Genomic DNA, 18652 nt, shown 5'->3' on the forward strand with positions numbered 1-18652 from the left:
ACATTAGAACTTAAACTCACACATTTTTGATAAATTTTTGAAATTAACTCTGAACTAAAAAAAAATTACTAGCCGTTCTGAAACTGCTTCTAAGACTCAATATTAAAAAACAATTAACAATTTTTGATTTGTTACTCTAATTCCATTTTAGCAGATTTGATATTTGATTAAACCTTTTCGTAAATACTCCACAGTGCGGCTTACATGATTGTAGAAAGAATGATATTTCATGAATGCGTATTTCGTGTTTAAGTATTTTGTGCGTGGGCGCCTTATGAATTTTTGTTTGGTGTATGCGTATTAGGGGTGGCCACAAGAAATCAATTTTAAAATATGCCAATAGATTAGAAAATTATACATACAAAGTTTCAGGCCAATCCGGTAATGTTAACACGTGCCTTATTGAGTTCAAAGTTAGGTAAAAAAGCAATTTTTCAGAAAAAAATTTTTGTGTTTCGTCAGTAAAAGTGAAACCATTTATGCCAGGAATTTGACTCGTACACCATTCGATAGGTAATTTTATTTGTATTGATTTTGATCTTAATATTTTTATAAAACGGTTATTTTTAGCAGTATTTAGCATTTACCAGATCAGGTCATAGTGGATATCACTAATTTTTAATTTCCATGCAAACTTCTATGGACATTACAATATTCAATGGTGTAGGAGTGAAGTTCCTGGCATAAATGGTTTCACTTTTACTGACGAAACACTAAAATTTTTTCTGAAAAATTGGTGTTTTTCCTAACTTTGACCTCAATGAGGCACCTTTTAACATTATCGGATTGGCCTGAAACTTTGCAATAATCATGTTCTGATCTATTAGCATATTTTAGGAGGGTGCCCAGAAAGATAGAACAAAAACTAAAATTCACCATATACCTTGTAACCACCCTAACGCGTATGAATGAAATGAGAGTGAAATGATTTTATTATTATTTCGAAATCACGTTTACCATACCAGAAAGAATACACCAAAATAACACACTTCACTCAAAAAAGTCATACCAACTATTTTTCCTTGGCTTGCCTTATAAGATTTTATCTAAAATTGATAAAAGCCTCAAATAATATATTAATATTTTTTAGAAGGTAGTTGTTATATATATTTATTACAGAAAGAACGAAATCCATTAAAAATTCATTCACCAACAAGAATATGTTTTCAAATTACTGGTAAATTAACAGCAATCAAGATCGCTTATCTCACACACATTTTTATTTTACTTAATCGCTCTAGTAAGCACACAATTATTACTATTGGTATTTTTATAGTAAATGTTTTTATGCAGAAAAAAAGATACAAATTATACCACGTTGTTTCGCTCTAAATATGTTTGTTTGTTCAACAGGCATAGAATTTTACACCAAAAATGACGCTATGCTTATTACATAGTTATACTTATTCATATGTATGTATGTATAATTTAGCCATTATAAGAGTGCGCCAAAGCACGTGAAGGAACGAATAAATCGTCCATCATCATTTACTAAAAATATTATCTCAAATTTTGTTTTTTGTGTGAATGTTCGGTGACAAAGAAGTCGCGTCAGTCAACGACATATTCTATTTTGAATATGATTTAATAAAATAAATTTGCAAATTTTCCATAAAAGACAAACATAGAGCGCTAACATACATAACTATCGTACAATTACTAATTGGTCCCGTTTACTACGCCTTGTGTGCCCTAACTTTGAGAAAAACTGCATAGTGAAATATCTTTAGAGTATATTTGTTCAAATCATAAACATATCTCGGTAACAAATTGAGACAGAGCAGTAAATGAAAAAAACTGTTACTTTAAATATTTGTTTATGCGAGTAATAAAAAATTTAATAAAATTGTCTTGGTCTAATTCAAATAGTCTTGCAGTTGTTTCAAAACAAGTTCTTCCCTGTGGAGAGGTGGAAACACTGCTCACTTTTGCAAAACTGTTTATACCACGGCACACCAAGTTGTTAATACCTCAATAAGAATTAAGATATGGCGAAACATTGGTCTAAGTAAAATAGACTGCTGGTTATAGCGAATTATAACAACTTATCCAGGGGGAGGGATAGGAGCATCCGCAATGCTTACTTCTCTAGAATTGCTTGCACCTCTATCTGTATGACCCATATACCAAATTTTATTGGTCTTTAGTGTCGAAGTTAATGACCCATATACCAAATTTTATTGGTCTATGTCAAAGTGTTGAAGTTAATGAGATTAAAAAAAACTGTTCCCAGGCAAGAGAAGCGTCTGCAATGCTCACTTTCCCAAAATAGCGTATGACTTCTAAGAGCTTGCTGAAATGCTAATGATCGCAGGGAGCGTGAAACCCTTTCCACTCTTATCAAAAAAGTATAGCCAATGGTTCATTATAGGCCGTTGTAAAGTGATTGAGTCACAAAAACAATTTAAAAGTAATTCTTATGCCCCTATTACGGTTTACAACTCAACTTAGTTGGTTTTGTAAAAATAACCCTGGGTGGGTCCAACACCTTTCTGCAATAACGTGTACAAAAAATTTGCCAAACCACAACAACCACATGAAAATTTGGACCGAAATGATATGACAGAAATGAAATCGTTAATTTTTGCTTTCGAATTTTAAAAACGGAGGCCGAATCGTGTTTTTTTGAAACCAACTTTGAAAATTTTTGCTAAAAATTAGGTGGTGAACCGTCTTGTAAAACGTTACCTTTTTACAAACAACTGCAAAATTGTATGAGGCAACTGCTAGTATTCAGTAGTCAGATTTTTACCCCAGCGGGTTAATACCCACTGTAGGTATGCCTGTCGTAAGAGGCGACTAAAATACCAGATTCAAGGGGCTGTGTAGCGCAACCCTTCAGGTTGCCAGCGGAATATATAGCTTCTCCAAACCCAATTGTCAACCTCACCTATCCGCGGCGAATCCTGTTTTACTAACAGACGAGGCTCTGGCGACCCCAAGCTCCTCATGTAACTTGGGGAAGGGAGGGAGGGAATGGCCTGAAGGTTTGATGTGGCCACATAAATCGTTCCCGAGATGGTCGGGCTAGCACCTTAATGGTGCTCTGGTACCGGAGCGTACCGGATCTGTATCCGGCAAATGACCATCACATCGATAACACTCCCCAAAGCCTTGGGGGAGCAACCTTATCGCTACAACAACAACAACAAGTTGTCAGATTTTGATGTCTTTGACAACTACACCAACACAAGGTTGTAAACGGTAATACCACAAAAAGTTGTTAGACCAGACAACTTCAACCGACACTGTTTTTGACAAGTTGAGTTGTAATCTGTAATACCAAATTGCAAAATTTCAACTGAAACAGAGTTGAGTTGTAAACGGTAATAGGGGCATTATTGTTCGTGAAGCAATAATGAGACTTTTTGAAGGCTTTGGAGAATTTTGTCTATGTTGATGGTTCTTTGCCGGATATTGATGCGGCACGTTCCGGTGGAACCTTCCGCTTGAGCTTGAGGTCGCCAAAGCCTCGCCTGCTAAATAAAGAGGACTCGCCGAGGGCGAGGCTGACAATAAGTTGGAGAAGCTTTAAATTGCGCCGGGAGTTCCTTGGAAAGGTTTCGCTACACAATGGCCAAACCTGTAGCCCATTACAAATTGTTAGCTTAATCGAAATAGATTTCGAGATTTCTATCACTTTTCAAAGTATATGCTTGTTTATCCATTATAAATATAAAATGGCCAAATCTGTAGCCCATTACAAATTGTTAGCTTAATCGAAACAGATTTCGAAACTTCTATCACTTTTCGAAGTTTTTCAAAAACGTTTTCTAACGTTCCATTGATTTTTTTATTAATGACAAATAACTTCAACTTGCAAACCTATTTTATTTTGAAGCTGCAATTATTTTGGTTACCATGTAATTACATGAATATTTGAACAAACATCTATAAAAAATACCCCAGTATGCAGTGTGCTTTCCAATTTTTCTAACTTTTTAACATACGCCACACACGTACCACAAAATATCGCATCTCATACTTCGTCGTATCATAATCTCACAACTCATCCAAGCCGCTGCCTGTAAATCAGTCTAATTTATATATGTATGTATTGTGTAAAACTTTACGCTTCACACTTTTGACGCATTTCGTTTTTTGCTTGTATTCGGTATTTTAAACGCTTCCTATTTATGTTTGTATGCAGCTCTTCGCCTACGCAGTTCTTAATGTTTATATTCTTGCGCATATTTTTATATTTTGTTTTATTGGTTTTATCTCTGATTTATCTTTTGTTAAATTTTTTCTTCTGAAGAATATATAATTATAATTTATAATAATTAATTAATTATAAATGTAATAATAATAAGTAAGTTGATTTATGTGTTTTGTTGTTGTTGTATTTTTATGAATCAATTTGTAATTTTATTCCTTTTCTTTATTTATTTGCCGCATTTTTCTTTTTTTTTTTTTTTTTCTTCTTGATTTTTGGCGCACAATTCTTGCTCTTAACTCTGTTTTCAATTAATGCAGTAGGTATTGTTTTTGTTTTTGTATTGTGTTTTTATTTATATACTTATATGTTTCATATTTTTGCTTTTACTGAAGAAGAATTATTTGTTTCACATTGTGGTTGGTTGCTGTTGTTGTTGCTTCTGCTATATATATATTTATGTATATTGTTAAACCCTTGCTTTAATATTTAAGAGCGCTATGCCATTTTTGTTGCTGTTACTTTCATATTATTTATATTGTTGTTGTTGTTGCTATTGTTTTTGATGATGATATAGCAATCCTCATTTTTGTTGCCATTCTGTTTGCTGTTGTTGCTGTTTCTAGTTGACGGATCGATGGTACGTACTGGAACGCATCACATAGCATACTTTCTAGTCCACTCTCGTGCTAATTCATTATATTTTTCCCGATCAGTTTTATATATTCTAGCAATCTCGGGTACAAGCGGATCATCTGGATTGGGATCACAGAGAAGAGAGCAAATTGATAGTAAAACTGCAAGAGAAAAACAATTATTAACAATATTTGATGAATGTTTTTTAATATTGAAATCTTACCTTTCGAAATAGTTAGTGCTGGCGACCATTGAGATCTTAAAATGTCTAGACAAATCGATCCGTTACTATTAATGTTTGGATGGTATATACGCGTTGTAAAAGCCACTTTAGGTGGTTTGAAAGGATAATCTGTTGGAAAATGAATTGTTAAGAAAAACACGCCACCTTGATACGGGCTGTCAGGCTAAAAGAAGAGAAAATGTATTTATTGTGTATTTCCTTATACTTTCTATTAAAAAAAAAAAAAAATTAAAAAGTGGGAGAGCTCTTTTTCGGCACGACATGCAAATTAAAGAAATAACGTCTTTTACGCTCACATTCCATTTGTTACAACAGAAAATCGATCGGTAATGCTGCCAAAAGAAAGATGTGCGAAATAGGTGATAAAAAGAAAATGTGAGGAATCCTGCACCAAAAGTATATATCAGGCGATATCATCTTGTCAGTGTTATTTTCCGAAACGTGCCGGACCATCAACATCAATAAACCCCGCAAAACCTTCAGCTGCCGACTTATCGCTACAAGAAAAAGAAGACTCAGTCTTCCATGGCATATTATTACAAGAGCAAAGAGGGATCATCTCATCACTCAGTCTAAAAAGGGGAACCACGAATTTTCTGAGCGGTCGGTGGGCATCGGTTCAGCTTATGAATGATAAATCTTTGCCAATAGGGATTAAACAGGGATGACACAATGTGATGGCCTTTGGCTTTTTTTGTTTACTTTCTTAAGGCGTTTTCTTTTCTAAAGAAAAGTGTTGCCCTCACGTTGAACTCTTATGTACTTAAGTTTTGAGCTAGGTCGACTGGCGCTCTGCAAAATGGCTGAATTTGTATGTAGTGGTACCGTGTCTTATTTTGTGAAAGTACACAAGCTAACGCGAGAGCCGAGAAGAACCAAGAGGGCGACATTATTTTCAACAAGTAAGGGCTTCTAAGTTCGGGTGTATCCGAGCATTATACACTCAGCGTGAGCTTTAATTGTACATTTCATTTCAGATAAATTATTTTTCTACATAAGACGTGGCACCGCCCCTTTAAAAAAATATTCTCCCAATTTCCTCTTACAATAAAACTTCATAAGTGAAATATCATTGATTCAAAACTATTTTTTTCTAAGTTATAGCTAATTATTCTAGTATACGCCCCTTATAAATTTGTTTTATATCTAAGTTGCCGTGGTCTTTAACCAATCTCGTCCATTTTTACTATAAATATTTTCTGCTATAAGGAAAATATCTGTACACAATTTCACTACGATATGTTAATTTTTCTTCGAGTAATGGCTACCGAAACATAGAAAATTGCTTAGTCATAAAAGGGGCGGTGCCACACCCATTTTCAAAAATTTTAGTGTTTTCCAATTTAACGTTATAATTCAATTTAGAAAGTAAAATTCTATTGATACCATGCTCTTTTTCGCTAAGGTATAGCTTATTATTTTCGTCTACGACCCTTTTAAAAATCTTTTATATAAAAGTGGGCGTGGTCTTTAGCCGATCTCGTCCATTTTGTCTAGAAATATTTCTTGCTATAGGAAAAATATGTGTACCCAATTTTATTACGATCCGTTAATTTTTCTTCGAGTTATGGCTCCCGAAACAGAAAATTGCTTAGTCATAAAAGGGGCGGTGCCACGACCATTTTTTAAAATTTGAAGTTTTTCCTAGTTATTGTTATAAATCCACTTGGGAACTGAAATATCATTGATATAAACCTCTTTTTTGCAAAGATATAGCTTATTTTATTCGCCCACGACCCTCTTAAAAATCTTTAATATAAAAGTGGACGTGGTCCTTAACCGATTTCGTTAATTTTTCTTCAAAGCATTCCTTATAGTAACGTCAACCTCTCTGCCGAATTTTGCTACGATAGGTTGAACGATTTTTGATTTATGACTAATATTTGTAAAATTGATTTTATCGCAAGTGGTTGGTGCCACGCCCATTAAAAAAAAAAACAGTCCACATGTAAAATTTCAACATTCAAGGTGTACTATTCACTATTTCGCTCATTTTCAATACCAATCTATTCTGGGTCCAGATAAGCTCGTGTACCAAATTTGGTGAAGATATCTCAATATCTACTCAAGTTATCGTGTTATCGGACGGACGGACGGATATGGTTCAATCAAATTTTTTTTCGATACTGATTATTTTGATATATGGAAGTCTATATCTATCTCGATTCCTTTATACCTGTACAACCATCGATGCGCATCACATAACTTTTCTAGCGAATTCGTACAGATAATCATTAAGTAGACGGTCGGTGGTAAAATAAGGTTTATATCAAGAGTGAAAAGATGCTGAAATTGTCCTAAAGTTCTACCTGAAATTATTCCAAATTGGTCCTGAAATAGACCCGAAATAATCCTGAATTCCGAAACGTTCATGATGTGTCAATTTTAATCATTTGGTACGTCTTCTTATGTAAAAAAAATAATTAAAAACGAATTTAAGTTAAACGGTTTTATTGAAAACAATACTTACATGAAGTAATAATAATACTAAAAGCTATAAAATAATTAGGTAGGTCCTAGGTACTGGTCATCACACTCCTCATCAATCTGGCGCGTTGATCATTTCATTTCATTTATTTACTGACAGTATTAGCACAATAAAATCTTGTATGATCTTTTATAGTGCAACAATGGTTACATAATAATGAGTATAATTTTTTAAAACTTAAAACTTAAAAATGTATATATTATTCCATAAAGTAATAAAAGTGATAATATATAAGTTTCATAAGAATTGTGACAAGGACATTTTGCAACAATGATTGACTAGATTAATAAGTAGCTAAACTCAGATTCTAATTTGTATAAACTTTACCAAAGAAAGAAAATATAACATTCTTAAGGTTGCTTCTACTTAAGCTATTGCGAACCGAGTTGGGGATAGAGTTCCAAATGCGGATAGCATTGACAAAGAAAAGTCTTGCAGAGTTCAAATAATTGTAGCTGGGCACGATCAAGTCACTTATGCGAGCAGATCTAGAGAATGTTAGCTTGTTATATAAATAAGTAGACATTTTATCAGCAATCACACGACACAAAAATATACAGTTCCTAGCCTTAAGATACTGAGATATTTCACAACCCAAGAGACTCGTTCGCCATGCTGATATATGATCATACCTAGCCAACCCGAAGACATACCGCGTGATATGATTAAAGGCGACATCAATCTTATGTGCCGATTTTGAATCTAATTTGCTGTATATACAATCCGAATAGCAGATAGTTGTATAGCAAGCCGCTTCCTAATTCCAAGTGGGGTGAAGGGGGCAGACATTCGTAGATTACGTAGAGTGTAGTAAACTTTACTGATAACAGCGTTAATATGATCATCACAAGAGAGACTAGAGTTAATTATTGATAAAAGTCACATTAGTACAATGAGATCTATATAAATTTAAACGAGCAATTCTTGTATATTTGTATGTTTGTATAGCCGAACGATATCGGGAAGGCTCAACCGATCTAAATTAAATTTGGCATAGGGATAATGTATCACCTTCTAAGACTTTCTACCTAGGTGTTGCCACTCAGAATGTTTCACAAGGTTTCCACCTATTCGAAATTAAAAAAAATTGCATGAGATATGCCGATATGGGTATCAAACGAAAGGTATTTCACTCCGCATTACAATAGGGACATTTTTGAGTAGGGTTGCCATTTAGGGGTGGGGTAATTAGACGAAATAGTACTCTACTGATGACATGTAGAACAAAGTATGTTATGCGGCATACTCGAAGATTGCCGAGCAAAGCTCGGTGGCCCAGGGACTAATCGCTTATAGTACAACAGTATATGGAACAGCAAAAATACATATAATTCTCATAGATCTCATTATACTAACGTGACTTATCAATAAATGAAATGATCAGACAATTAAATTAAAGCGTTGGGCGCGTGAAATTTCTAAAAATGTGAGGCGTAGCATAACCTGATTAAGGTTAAGTTGGTCTTACTTATGACTATCAATAGAAATTTGACGCGTGCAACACTTTTATTTAATTGTCTGATCAACGCCCTAGATTGATGAGTTGTGTGAAAACTAGAAACCTAGCACCTACCTAAATATTACTTAATGTAAATATTGTTTTCAATTTCTTTTTTTTTTCAAGTTTTTAGTCTTTACTTAATTGCCTACTATTTCTCATTCTATTTAGTTCATTTAGTGACTCATTATTACAAGGACTCTTTTCTGACAATTTGTTACAATCTAAGTCCTCAATACGTAATCCTTCCAAAGACTTACTCGACTCTGCGCCACGTATGCTTGTCCCTCCTCGAACTCCAAAATATTTTGATGTCACTTCTATCGGACTGTATGTAATATTGTGCCAAATATGAGCCAAATCGGACATCATAGGTCGCTTTCTATTCATGTATGTATTATGTGTTCCAAATATGGACCAAATCGGACCACAAATACGATTTTTTTTTATATCTCGATCCTTGCGCCACCTATCGAATCTTTTCTATTATTGCCTTGTCATCGGATTCTGAACTACATTCCGAGTTTCAAGCTTGTAGCTTATCGGGAAGTTACTGAAATTTTAATCACAAAATTCGTTCACAACGGCCGTGCGGCCGGCCTGTCAAGTCAAGCTGAATAAAACCGTTTAAAAAACAATGAGTCCCTGTTTTATTGTATGAACCGATGTGTCCCGTTTCACTGCTCCTTTTTTCTTTTACCAAGTTGTGAAACATATAGAGCCTGATCTTATAACCTAAATATTTTTAAGTATTTGGTTTTATGTAATGGAGTTTCATTGAAACCCAAATAGTGAAGAAATTTCTTTAAAACGTCTCTTCAACAAATGAGGAACACAATTTCACTGCGTCGTTGGCTAGTGCTTGAGTGTCAAGAAGAATGAATAGGATACAACAATAAAGAAAATAATTACTAAAAGTGTGACGAATAAAACAAAACAATGAAAAAAATACAAAACAAATACAATATACATAAATAAATTGCATGTCTTCGTTCAATGTCGTGCCAAAAAAACGCTGTTATAAACAAGTACATAGTACGTAGTGCTTCTTACCGGTCCCATTATTGTAGCTTGCCAGTGAAATACTGAAATGAAATAATGAAAGAGAAATTTAATTAATTTGCATGTAAAATAAATCCAGAAAAGGTGAAAGGGATAAATATAGTGTGAAGGTTCTTCATTTCAAAGCTTTCTGGGGATTTGAGCCTGCACTAAGGCTCACCTATCAATGGTCGTTGCGGTTTTGACAGGGCACTGACCCATCGGTATCCATGCGGTACGTCTCAATATACTGGAAACGTCATCCTGCTGCAGCTGTATGGAGGATGATGAGGTCGAATCACCAAATAACTTTATGCTTCATTGCCCGGCTTTTGCCAGAACTAGGCGAAAGTACTTCGGTCGCGACTCACTTGGATCTCCCGAGGATTTGTCCAAAGTTGAGATCGGTATCATTCGGAGCTTTATCGTTTCTACCCAACGATTCTCTAAGAGCTAGATATAAGTCACCGTTATTTTTGGTGTATGTGGTATTACAACGGACCTTCGTGTTGTCCAAGTGAGCTATCCTTATCAGGGCAGCTACCACCTTACCTAACCTAACCTAGTTGGCAGATAGCTCATAGGAAAAAGAGAGTCTTGCCACATGGGTAGAGTTGGGATTCTACCGGGTATTTACCATTTTTATGGATAAATACTAGGAAAATACCCTGAATATTCCTTTTTTGCATCTTTTTTTGGGTATTTAAAAATCATTTGAATCGAGGCTGCTTTGAATTACAATTCAGCAATTAAATTTATGCGTCATTTGAAATTAAAAAATTGCCGTTTTGATTTTAAACAAACAACCCAGCAAACACTCGGAGTCAACAATTAGTCTGAAAGGAGTCCAAACTTTGGATCGTTTGAATTAATTATTTATTTAGAATAAATTGTCGCAGAAAAATTTTATGAGTTTTTATTCCGGAGCTGCCTAGTTTACTGATTTTAATATTTTTCGTTTGTTCATAATTTCATCAAATTAGAGTCATAAAAGGCTCTAAGGTATATATATAGCATTTTTGAAGCTGATATTTTTCGGGCCCATATTGAACTCCAGAACTGTAAGAGAATGTTTATAGGGTACACATATTTACGCAAACAAAGCTACCCCTCAAACATGCTCACGGCGCTCATAATTTAAGAATCCGAAACGAGTTCAAAATAAGTGGGCAATGTAGGAATCAGAAAAGCGTCGAAACGCGTAGGAGGGTAAAAGAAAATTTTATTTTAGCCTTTTATTTATCATCATCATCATCATTTATTGCAAAAATAGTATTAGTACAATAAGATCTAGGATCTTTTATAGTACAAAAAAAGATAAATCGCAATGTAAAAAAGAACAAAAGTCATAACAGAGGGTTATGTAGGTTAAATTATCATATTAAACATAGAGAAGTATCTTAATTTACTAGTATCTAAAATAAACAAATAATTAAATCCAATAACAAAACATTGTATACACTCATACATATTGATGGCGAAAACTCAAGAAGTATAATGGTTTCAACTAAAATGAGCATAAAGAACATTTTTAAAGTTGCTTTTATTTAGACTACTACGAATGGATACTGGAATAGAGTTCAACAGGCGAATATCATTGACAAAGAATGGCCGTCCAGATGTTAGATAGTTATAAGTTGGTACTATTAGGTCGTTGATTCGAGCAGACCTGGAGAATATTAGCTTATCATATAGGTAACTAGGCTCCTTATACATGATAAGTTGACAAAGGAAAATGCTGTTTCTAGCTTTCAGATATTCGAAGATTTCACAGCCCAGTAGACGCGCTCTCCAGCTGGATATATGATCAAATCTAGCTAATCCGAATACATAACGTGTAACATGATTCAATGCTACATCAATTTTATGAGCAGACTGGGAGCTCAGTTTACTGTACACTAGCTCAGAGTAGCAAATGATCGGCATAATCAATTGAATTGCAAGTTTTCTTCTAACATTGACCGGAGTATAAATAGCAGACATTCGTAAGTTTCTTAAGATATTTTATACTTTCTTAACCACCGAATTTACATGATCATCACAGGACAGCGTCGTGTTAATAACAAAACCAAGATTAGTCACTTTTGAAACGAGTTTGAGACATTTACTGGCAACGCGCAAGGGCGGAATACTTGAGAAACTTATTCGTTTTTTAGATATAGGCAACACGTATGATTTCTCACTGTTCATGCGTAAGTCATTTTTCCTAGCCCATTCAAATATGGACGTTAAGTCATTATTCAATCTTGAGCATAAATCGTTTGTCCTCTCATGATTTCCCGACAAATATAGTTGGACATCATCAGCATATGCATGCATATGAGCATGCTGGCATGCATTAAATATGTCATTAATAAAAATACTAAAAAGTAGTGGACCCAAGATAGAGCTTTGGGGTACCCCTACTAATAGTGGTTTTAGACCTGAAGTTTCGGAGCCGACTTTGACAAGCTGAGATCTACCCGTCAGATAACTTCGCATGAGCCGCACTGCGGAGTCATCAAAACCAAAATAATTTTTTAATTTTAAGCACAGCAGGTCATGGTTCACAGAGTCGAAGGGTTTTGAGAAGTCAAGTAGGCATAATAAAGTCAACTGGTTTTTGTCAAAGGGTGCCCTGATGTCGTCTAAAATTTTTATGATAGCCGTGGAGCAACTGTGCTTTGATCGGAAGCCTGACTGGAATGGTGATAGCAGACTATGTTTGTTAACATGGTCTTGAATTTGTTCCGACAACAATATCTCAAAGACTTTCGAAAGTGCTGGCAAAATGCTGATAGGCCGAAAGTCACTAGGACAATCTGCAAACTTAGTTTTTGCAATGGGTATAACCGTGGCAACCTTCCACATATCAGGGAAGCAGGAGGTAGTAATACTGTGGTTGATAATATGCGTCAATATAGGAAGAATGTACGGGGCAATTATTTTAACAAATTTGAGCGGTATATTGTCCTGACCGATTGCGTTGGACCTTATTTTATTTATGCATCTCGCCACATCAAGTTCCGAAACAGCTGTAAACTCAAATACTTGACAAACAGGAACCACATATAAGGGAGGGGTTGGGAAACTGGTATTAAGACAAGACGGGTTAGCTTGGCTCACAAAAGCTGCATTAAGATCTTCAGGATTAAGGGAACAGTCAGAACTCTCACTCACATGTACACGAAGTTTTTTCAGATTACGCCACAAAACATGATTAGGCAGCGATATATTCAACATTTTACTGTAGTATTTGCATTTTTCTCTCCTAATATAGGCTGTGGTCTCATTTCGTGTAAGTTTGTATGCACGCCAATTTGCGTCGCTTCGGTTTTTCTTCCAGAGGGAATAAAGCTTATTGCGCTTGATAATCATAGCACGGACGGATCTATTAAACCAAGGGCAAGAGGAAGATCTGTTGCTATATACCCGAGATGGAACGTCAGTTGTATAGAGATATAAAATAATTTCATTTAAAAATCTCAGCTTTTCATGCACCGAACTCAAGCTCCAACAAGCAGACCAATTTATGCTGGAGATGTCTCCAAGAAGGTTATTTACGTCCAGTCGTCGATAATCTGGTGAAATGGATGGTCTAGGTTAACGGCCTAAAAGCTCGTAACTTAGCATGCAATAATTATCATTTATCAACTATTTATGTTCGTCACAGCGAGTTTGGAACAAATTTTGAAACTTTGTTACAATTTTTCATTTTAATACAAAACGAATTACATTTGTACATTACTGTTACCTTTGCTATTCTTTTTTTGTATAAGCTTCGGTTTTTCTGGTCATGGACGCTCCTCGACATTTTTAATGTGACCGCAAAGCTGCCACGCTCTGTCCAGGTGTGTCGAACTATATATGACCCCAATAAGCGCTGACGATGCCTGGGCCATATAGGTGTCAGATAACCAGAGTTTATTAGAGTTAAAAATGACGCCGGAGAGTTCCGGTAGAGTATAATATGAGCTGTTTAAACATCCCCCAGCGGGTTAGGGGATCAGAATATACCCGCGGTAGGTATGCCTGTCGTAAGAGGCGACTAAAATACCAGATTCAAGGGGCTGTGTAGCGCAACCCTTCAGGTTGCCAGCGCAATATATAGCTTCTCCAAACCCAATTGTCAACCTCACCTATCCGCGGCGAATCCTGTTTCACTAACAGACGAGGCTCTGGCGACCCCAAGCTCCTCATGGAATTTGGGGGTAGGGAGGGAGGGAATGGCCTGAAGGTTTAATGTGGCCACATAAATCGTTACCGAGATGGCCGGGCTAGCACCTTAATGGTGCTATGGTACCGGAGCGTACCGGATTTGTATCCGGCAAAGGACCATCACATCGATGACACTCCCCCAAAACATTCGGGGAGCAACCTTATCGCTACAACAACAACAACAACAGCTGTTTAAACACCTTTTTAGACTTAAGTATGTCGGACTCTTATTTAGGCTCAAACATAGAACGACCATTGCAAGAAGGAAATACATTGGTTTCGGCCTCCGAAATGAGCACATACCGACTGTAAACGCTGCAACTTAGATATTTTTCCGACTCTTTTTTGACTTAAAATGTTTACTGGGTAAACTTAAATTTTTGCAACGGCATGCATTATTGCCTAAATATTTTTGAAAAACGCTGGATTATAGATTAAAACTAATTCAACCAATAGCGTAATGGATAACTACCCACCAATATAGGACAAATTGGGTACATTTTGGATTGAATTAGTGTGTTTGTTTCCCATATTTTCCAAAAGATTATTTTTACCCTTCTTTTGGGTAAATATTTGGGTTTTTACCCATTTTTACCATATATAACAAATATAACGGGTATTTACCATTTGCGTATTTACCCCTTTCCCATCTCTACACATGGGAAACACCACACCCAAGGGGTTTTAATAGAAAAAACCAACCACATTTTTAGAAAAATCTTTGTAGTGGAATCAGCTACAGACTAAACCCTGCCCCAACGGGTTAGGGGTTTTAGAATATATCCGCGGTAGGTATGCCTGTCGTAAGAGGCGACTAAAATACCAAATTGATTCAAGGAGTTGTGTAGCGCAACCCTGTGAAGGAGTTGCCAGCGCGATATATAGCTTCTCCAACCCAATTGTCAACCTCATCTACCCGTGGCGAATCATGTTTCATTAACAGCCGAGGCTCTGGCGATTTCGAACTCCTGATGGATCTAGATGGTGGGAGGGCGGTATAGCTTAGAAGGTTTAATGTGGTGCCCCCGAGATGGTCGGGCTAGTACCTTTATAGTGCTTCTTACGGGAAAGTACTGGATCTGGAGCCGGAAAAGGACCATCAACATCGATAACAATCTCCCAAGGCCTTCGGGGAGTGTCCTTATCGCTACAACAACAACAATAACAACACAGACTAAACCCCAGCAAGAATAAAAAAATATGAGTTCGTTAAGACAAGATAAGGAAATATTATAGGTTTTAGCTCTTTTGGCAGTATTTCAGTTAACAATAAGAACAAAAATGTATGTTTTATGTATGTGTACATAAAACTAGATAATGAAAACTGGGGAAAACAGCAAACTCTCTTTCTATCCATGCTAATGAATAATGTAACTAAAATTAAGCTCATATGAAAACATTTACTTCGTTTGTCACATACTTACATACGTTAAATACGTAGTTATACAACGCAATTCAAACGTAAGTATGTTTGTACTATAAATATTTCAAAAAATGATTAGTCAGTAACTTTCGTTTTAGTTTATGATAATGAGTGTAAATGTATATAATAACGCTCATTAATCAGTATGGGAAATGTAGGAGACTAACAAGTACGTTTCTTTGTTATTTTCAAATTCTTAAAGAGTCTGATTTCTATATGAAATTGTAGGAAGCGACAAATTCCAACCCATTGACCATATACCCACACGCCTTTCTTGTTCTCTTGAACACTCAAAGCGAGTCTAAGCAATTTAGGCGCGACCAACATTTCATGCACCATCAAAAGTCTTTTATCAAAAAATTTTCAGATGCAAAGAAACCTTGGCATAGAAAATGATATTTGGTATGGTGTAGGAGATACTCGTTGCCATTTGAAATTCTGCCTCATACCACTGAGTTATCGAATAGCATCAAAAAGCAATTGCTGTAAACTAACACAACAACAACAACTGGCCAAGTGTCTATGAAATGACCGCTCACACCAAAAATCTCTCATGCGAACGTCATATACTGGTGGCAAGCATATTAGAAACACATTTTTAAAAATAGTCACATTTTCTTCTTTTTTTTTTAATGATGTGACAAAATTTAACATAAAATACACCCAAAATATTACCTCAAACCTGCTTAAAAATTTACATAAAAATGCGCAGTGAATTCGGCCACAAATTCACATTTCAAAATTTTATCTAGAAAATCACAAGCAAATATAATAGAATTCGACAACCATATTTATTTATTTATTTACTATATTAAAGTCAACACATACACAAAGTGGTCGACTACTGGATACAAGATACAGTACAAATAATAAGAAAAAAAACCATAAGTGTAAAAACAAAATTTAAAATAAAAACAAAAGTTATAAACAATAAAATTAAATAAGTCAAATTTTAATTTTAATCAATATCTAACTCAAAATTAATATTGAAATAAAAATTGACGTAAGAGTATTTCCTTACGGATAGCAGCAACGGAATAATCAAAACTAATACAGTTGTACAGTTCATTACAGCGCGAGCACCAACTGCGAAGAGGGCTAAATTTGGCAAAATTTCGCCGAAGAATGGGTAAATGAAAGAGAACATAGTGTCTCGAAGCTCTCGCAGGAACAGAAAAATTTAGTCTGCTCACAAGGTCAGTGGAGTTTATCTCTCCGATAATCAGTTTATGAAGGAACATTACCCCGAGTAATGTTCTTCTATTCTCCAAAGTTGGTAAACTAATGAGAAGAAGTATATTTCTATATGGCGGGAGATAAGAATTTGATTCCCAGTTAAGACCACGTAATGCGAAAATTATAAACTGCTTCTGTACCGATTCAATTCGATCTATATGATTTTTATATCCTTGAGACCATATACAGGAACAATACTTTAGTATTGGGCGTACCAATGATGTGTAAAGGGTCTTGGTTAGATAAGGATCGTCAAATTTTTTAGCCCATCTTTTAATAAATCCAAGTACACCCGATACTTTGTTTACGATAGATGAAATATGCATGTTAAAGCTCACCTTCGCATCAAAAAGAACACCTAGGTCACATACTACAGATATACGCTCCAAGGGAGTACCAACTAGCATATAGGACGTTAAAACTGGGTGAACTCTATGAAATGTTATTAGTTAACATTTGCAACCGTTCAAAACTAGTAGATTTACTGTACACCATAGTAGATCCAAACGAGAGGAGTCTGAAAGCAAGTATGTACAGCATAGTTTTACATCATCTGCATACATTAGAGCTCGGGAATACGAAATAACCTGAGGTAGGTCATTTATGAAGAGTGTAAAAAGTAATGGACCCAAATGGTTGCCCTGAGGCACACCAGAAGTTACTTCTATCAACTCAAATTAGCATTAAATATTGTGCAATTTAGCACGGTCTCGTTTTTTGATTGGGCTGGAAAGGTTGGGCTAGCTTAAGGGATCTCATCTCCTTCTCCCTTGCTATTTTCCTTTTTGCCTTAATATTTTGTTATCGATCCAAAAGTAATGATAATTAATATTAAAACAAGTAAGGAACGCTAAGTTCGGGTGTAACCGAACATTACATACTCAGTTGAGTGCTGTGGAGACAAAGTAAGGAAAAATCACAATGTTGTAAAAAGAACCTAGGGTAACCCTGGAATGTGTTTGTATGACATGTGTATCAAATGGAAGGTATTTAAGAGTATTTTAAGAGGAAGTGGGCCATAGTTCTATAGATGGACGCCATTAGGGATATCGCCATAAAGGTGGACCAGGCCTGACTCTAGAATTTGTTTGTACGATATGGGTATCAAATGGAATGTGTTAATGATAATTTTAAAAGGGAGTGGGCCTAAGTTCTATAGGTGGACGCCTTTTCGAGATATCGCCATAAAGGTGGACCAGGGGTGACTCTAGAATTTGTTTGTACGATATGAGTATCAAATGAAAGGTGTTAATGCGTATTTTAAGAAGGCGTGGGCTTTAGTGCTATATGTGGACGCCTTTTCGAGATATCGCCATAAAGGTGAACCAGGGGTGACTCTAGAATTTGTTTGTACTATATGGGTATCAAATGAAAGGTGTTAATGAGTATTTTAAAAGGGAGTGGGCCTTAGTTCTATAGGTGGACGCCTTTTCGGAATATCGTTATAAAAGTGGACCAGGGTTGACTCTAGAATGCGTTTGTACAATATGGGTATTAAACGAAAGGTGTTAATAAGTGTTTTAAAATGGAGTGGGCCTTAGTTCTATGGGTGGACGCCTTTTCGGGATATCGCCATAAACGTGGACCAGGAGTGACTCTAGAATGCGTTTGTACAATATGGCTATCAAATTAAAGGTGTTAATGAGTATTTTAGAAGGGCGTGGGCCTTAGTTCTATAGGTGGACGCCTTTTCGAGATATCGCCATAAAGGTGGACCAGGGGTGACTCTAGAA

General features: G+C 35.7%; 1 protein-coding gene across 1 annotated transcript in view; it reads right to left on the minus strand.

Annotated features, from left to right (window-relative positions):
- Window positions 1-1082: 1082 nt before the first annotated feature.
- eff (ubiquitin-conjugating enzyme E2 eff) overlaps window positions 1083-18652 on the minus strand; it is a 45805-nt gene continuing 28235 nt past the window's right edge. Inside the window, exons 3-5 of the mRNA XM_067760919.1 lie at window positions 10076-10107; window positions 5016-5199; window positions 1083-4953 (exon numbers count right to left, since the gene is read on the minus strand). Coding sequence (XP_067617020.1) covers window positions 4814-4953; window positions 5016-5199; window positions 10076-10107 — 356 coding nt within the window. The 3' untranslated portion in view covers window positions 1083-4813. The remainder of the gene's footprint in view (window positions 4954-5015; window positions 5200-10075; window positions 10108-18652) is intronic.

The sequence above is a fragment of the Eurosta solidaginis genome, chromosome 1 (assembly GCF_040869045.1).
Source record: "Eurosta solidaginis isolate ZX-2024a chromosome 1, ASM4086904v1, whole genome shotgun sequence".
NCBI classification, from domain to species: Eukaryota; Metazoa; Arthropoda; class Insecta; order Diptera; family Tephritidae; genus Eurosta; species Eurosta solidaginis.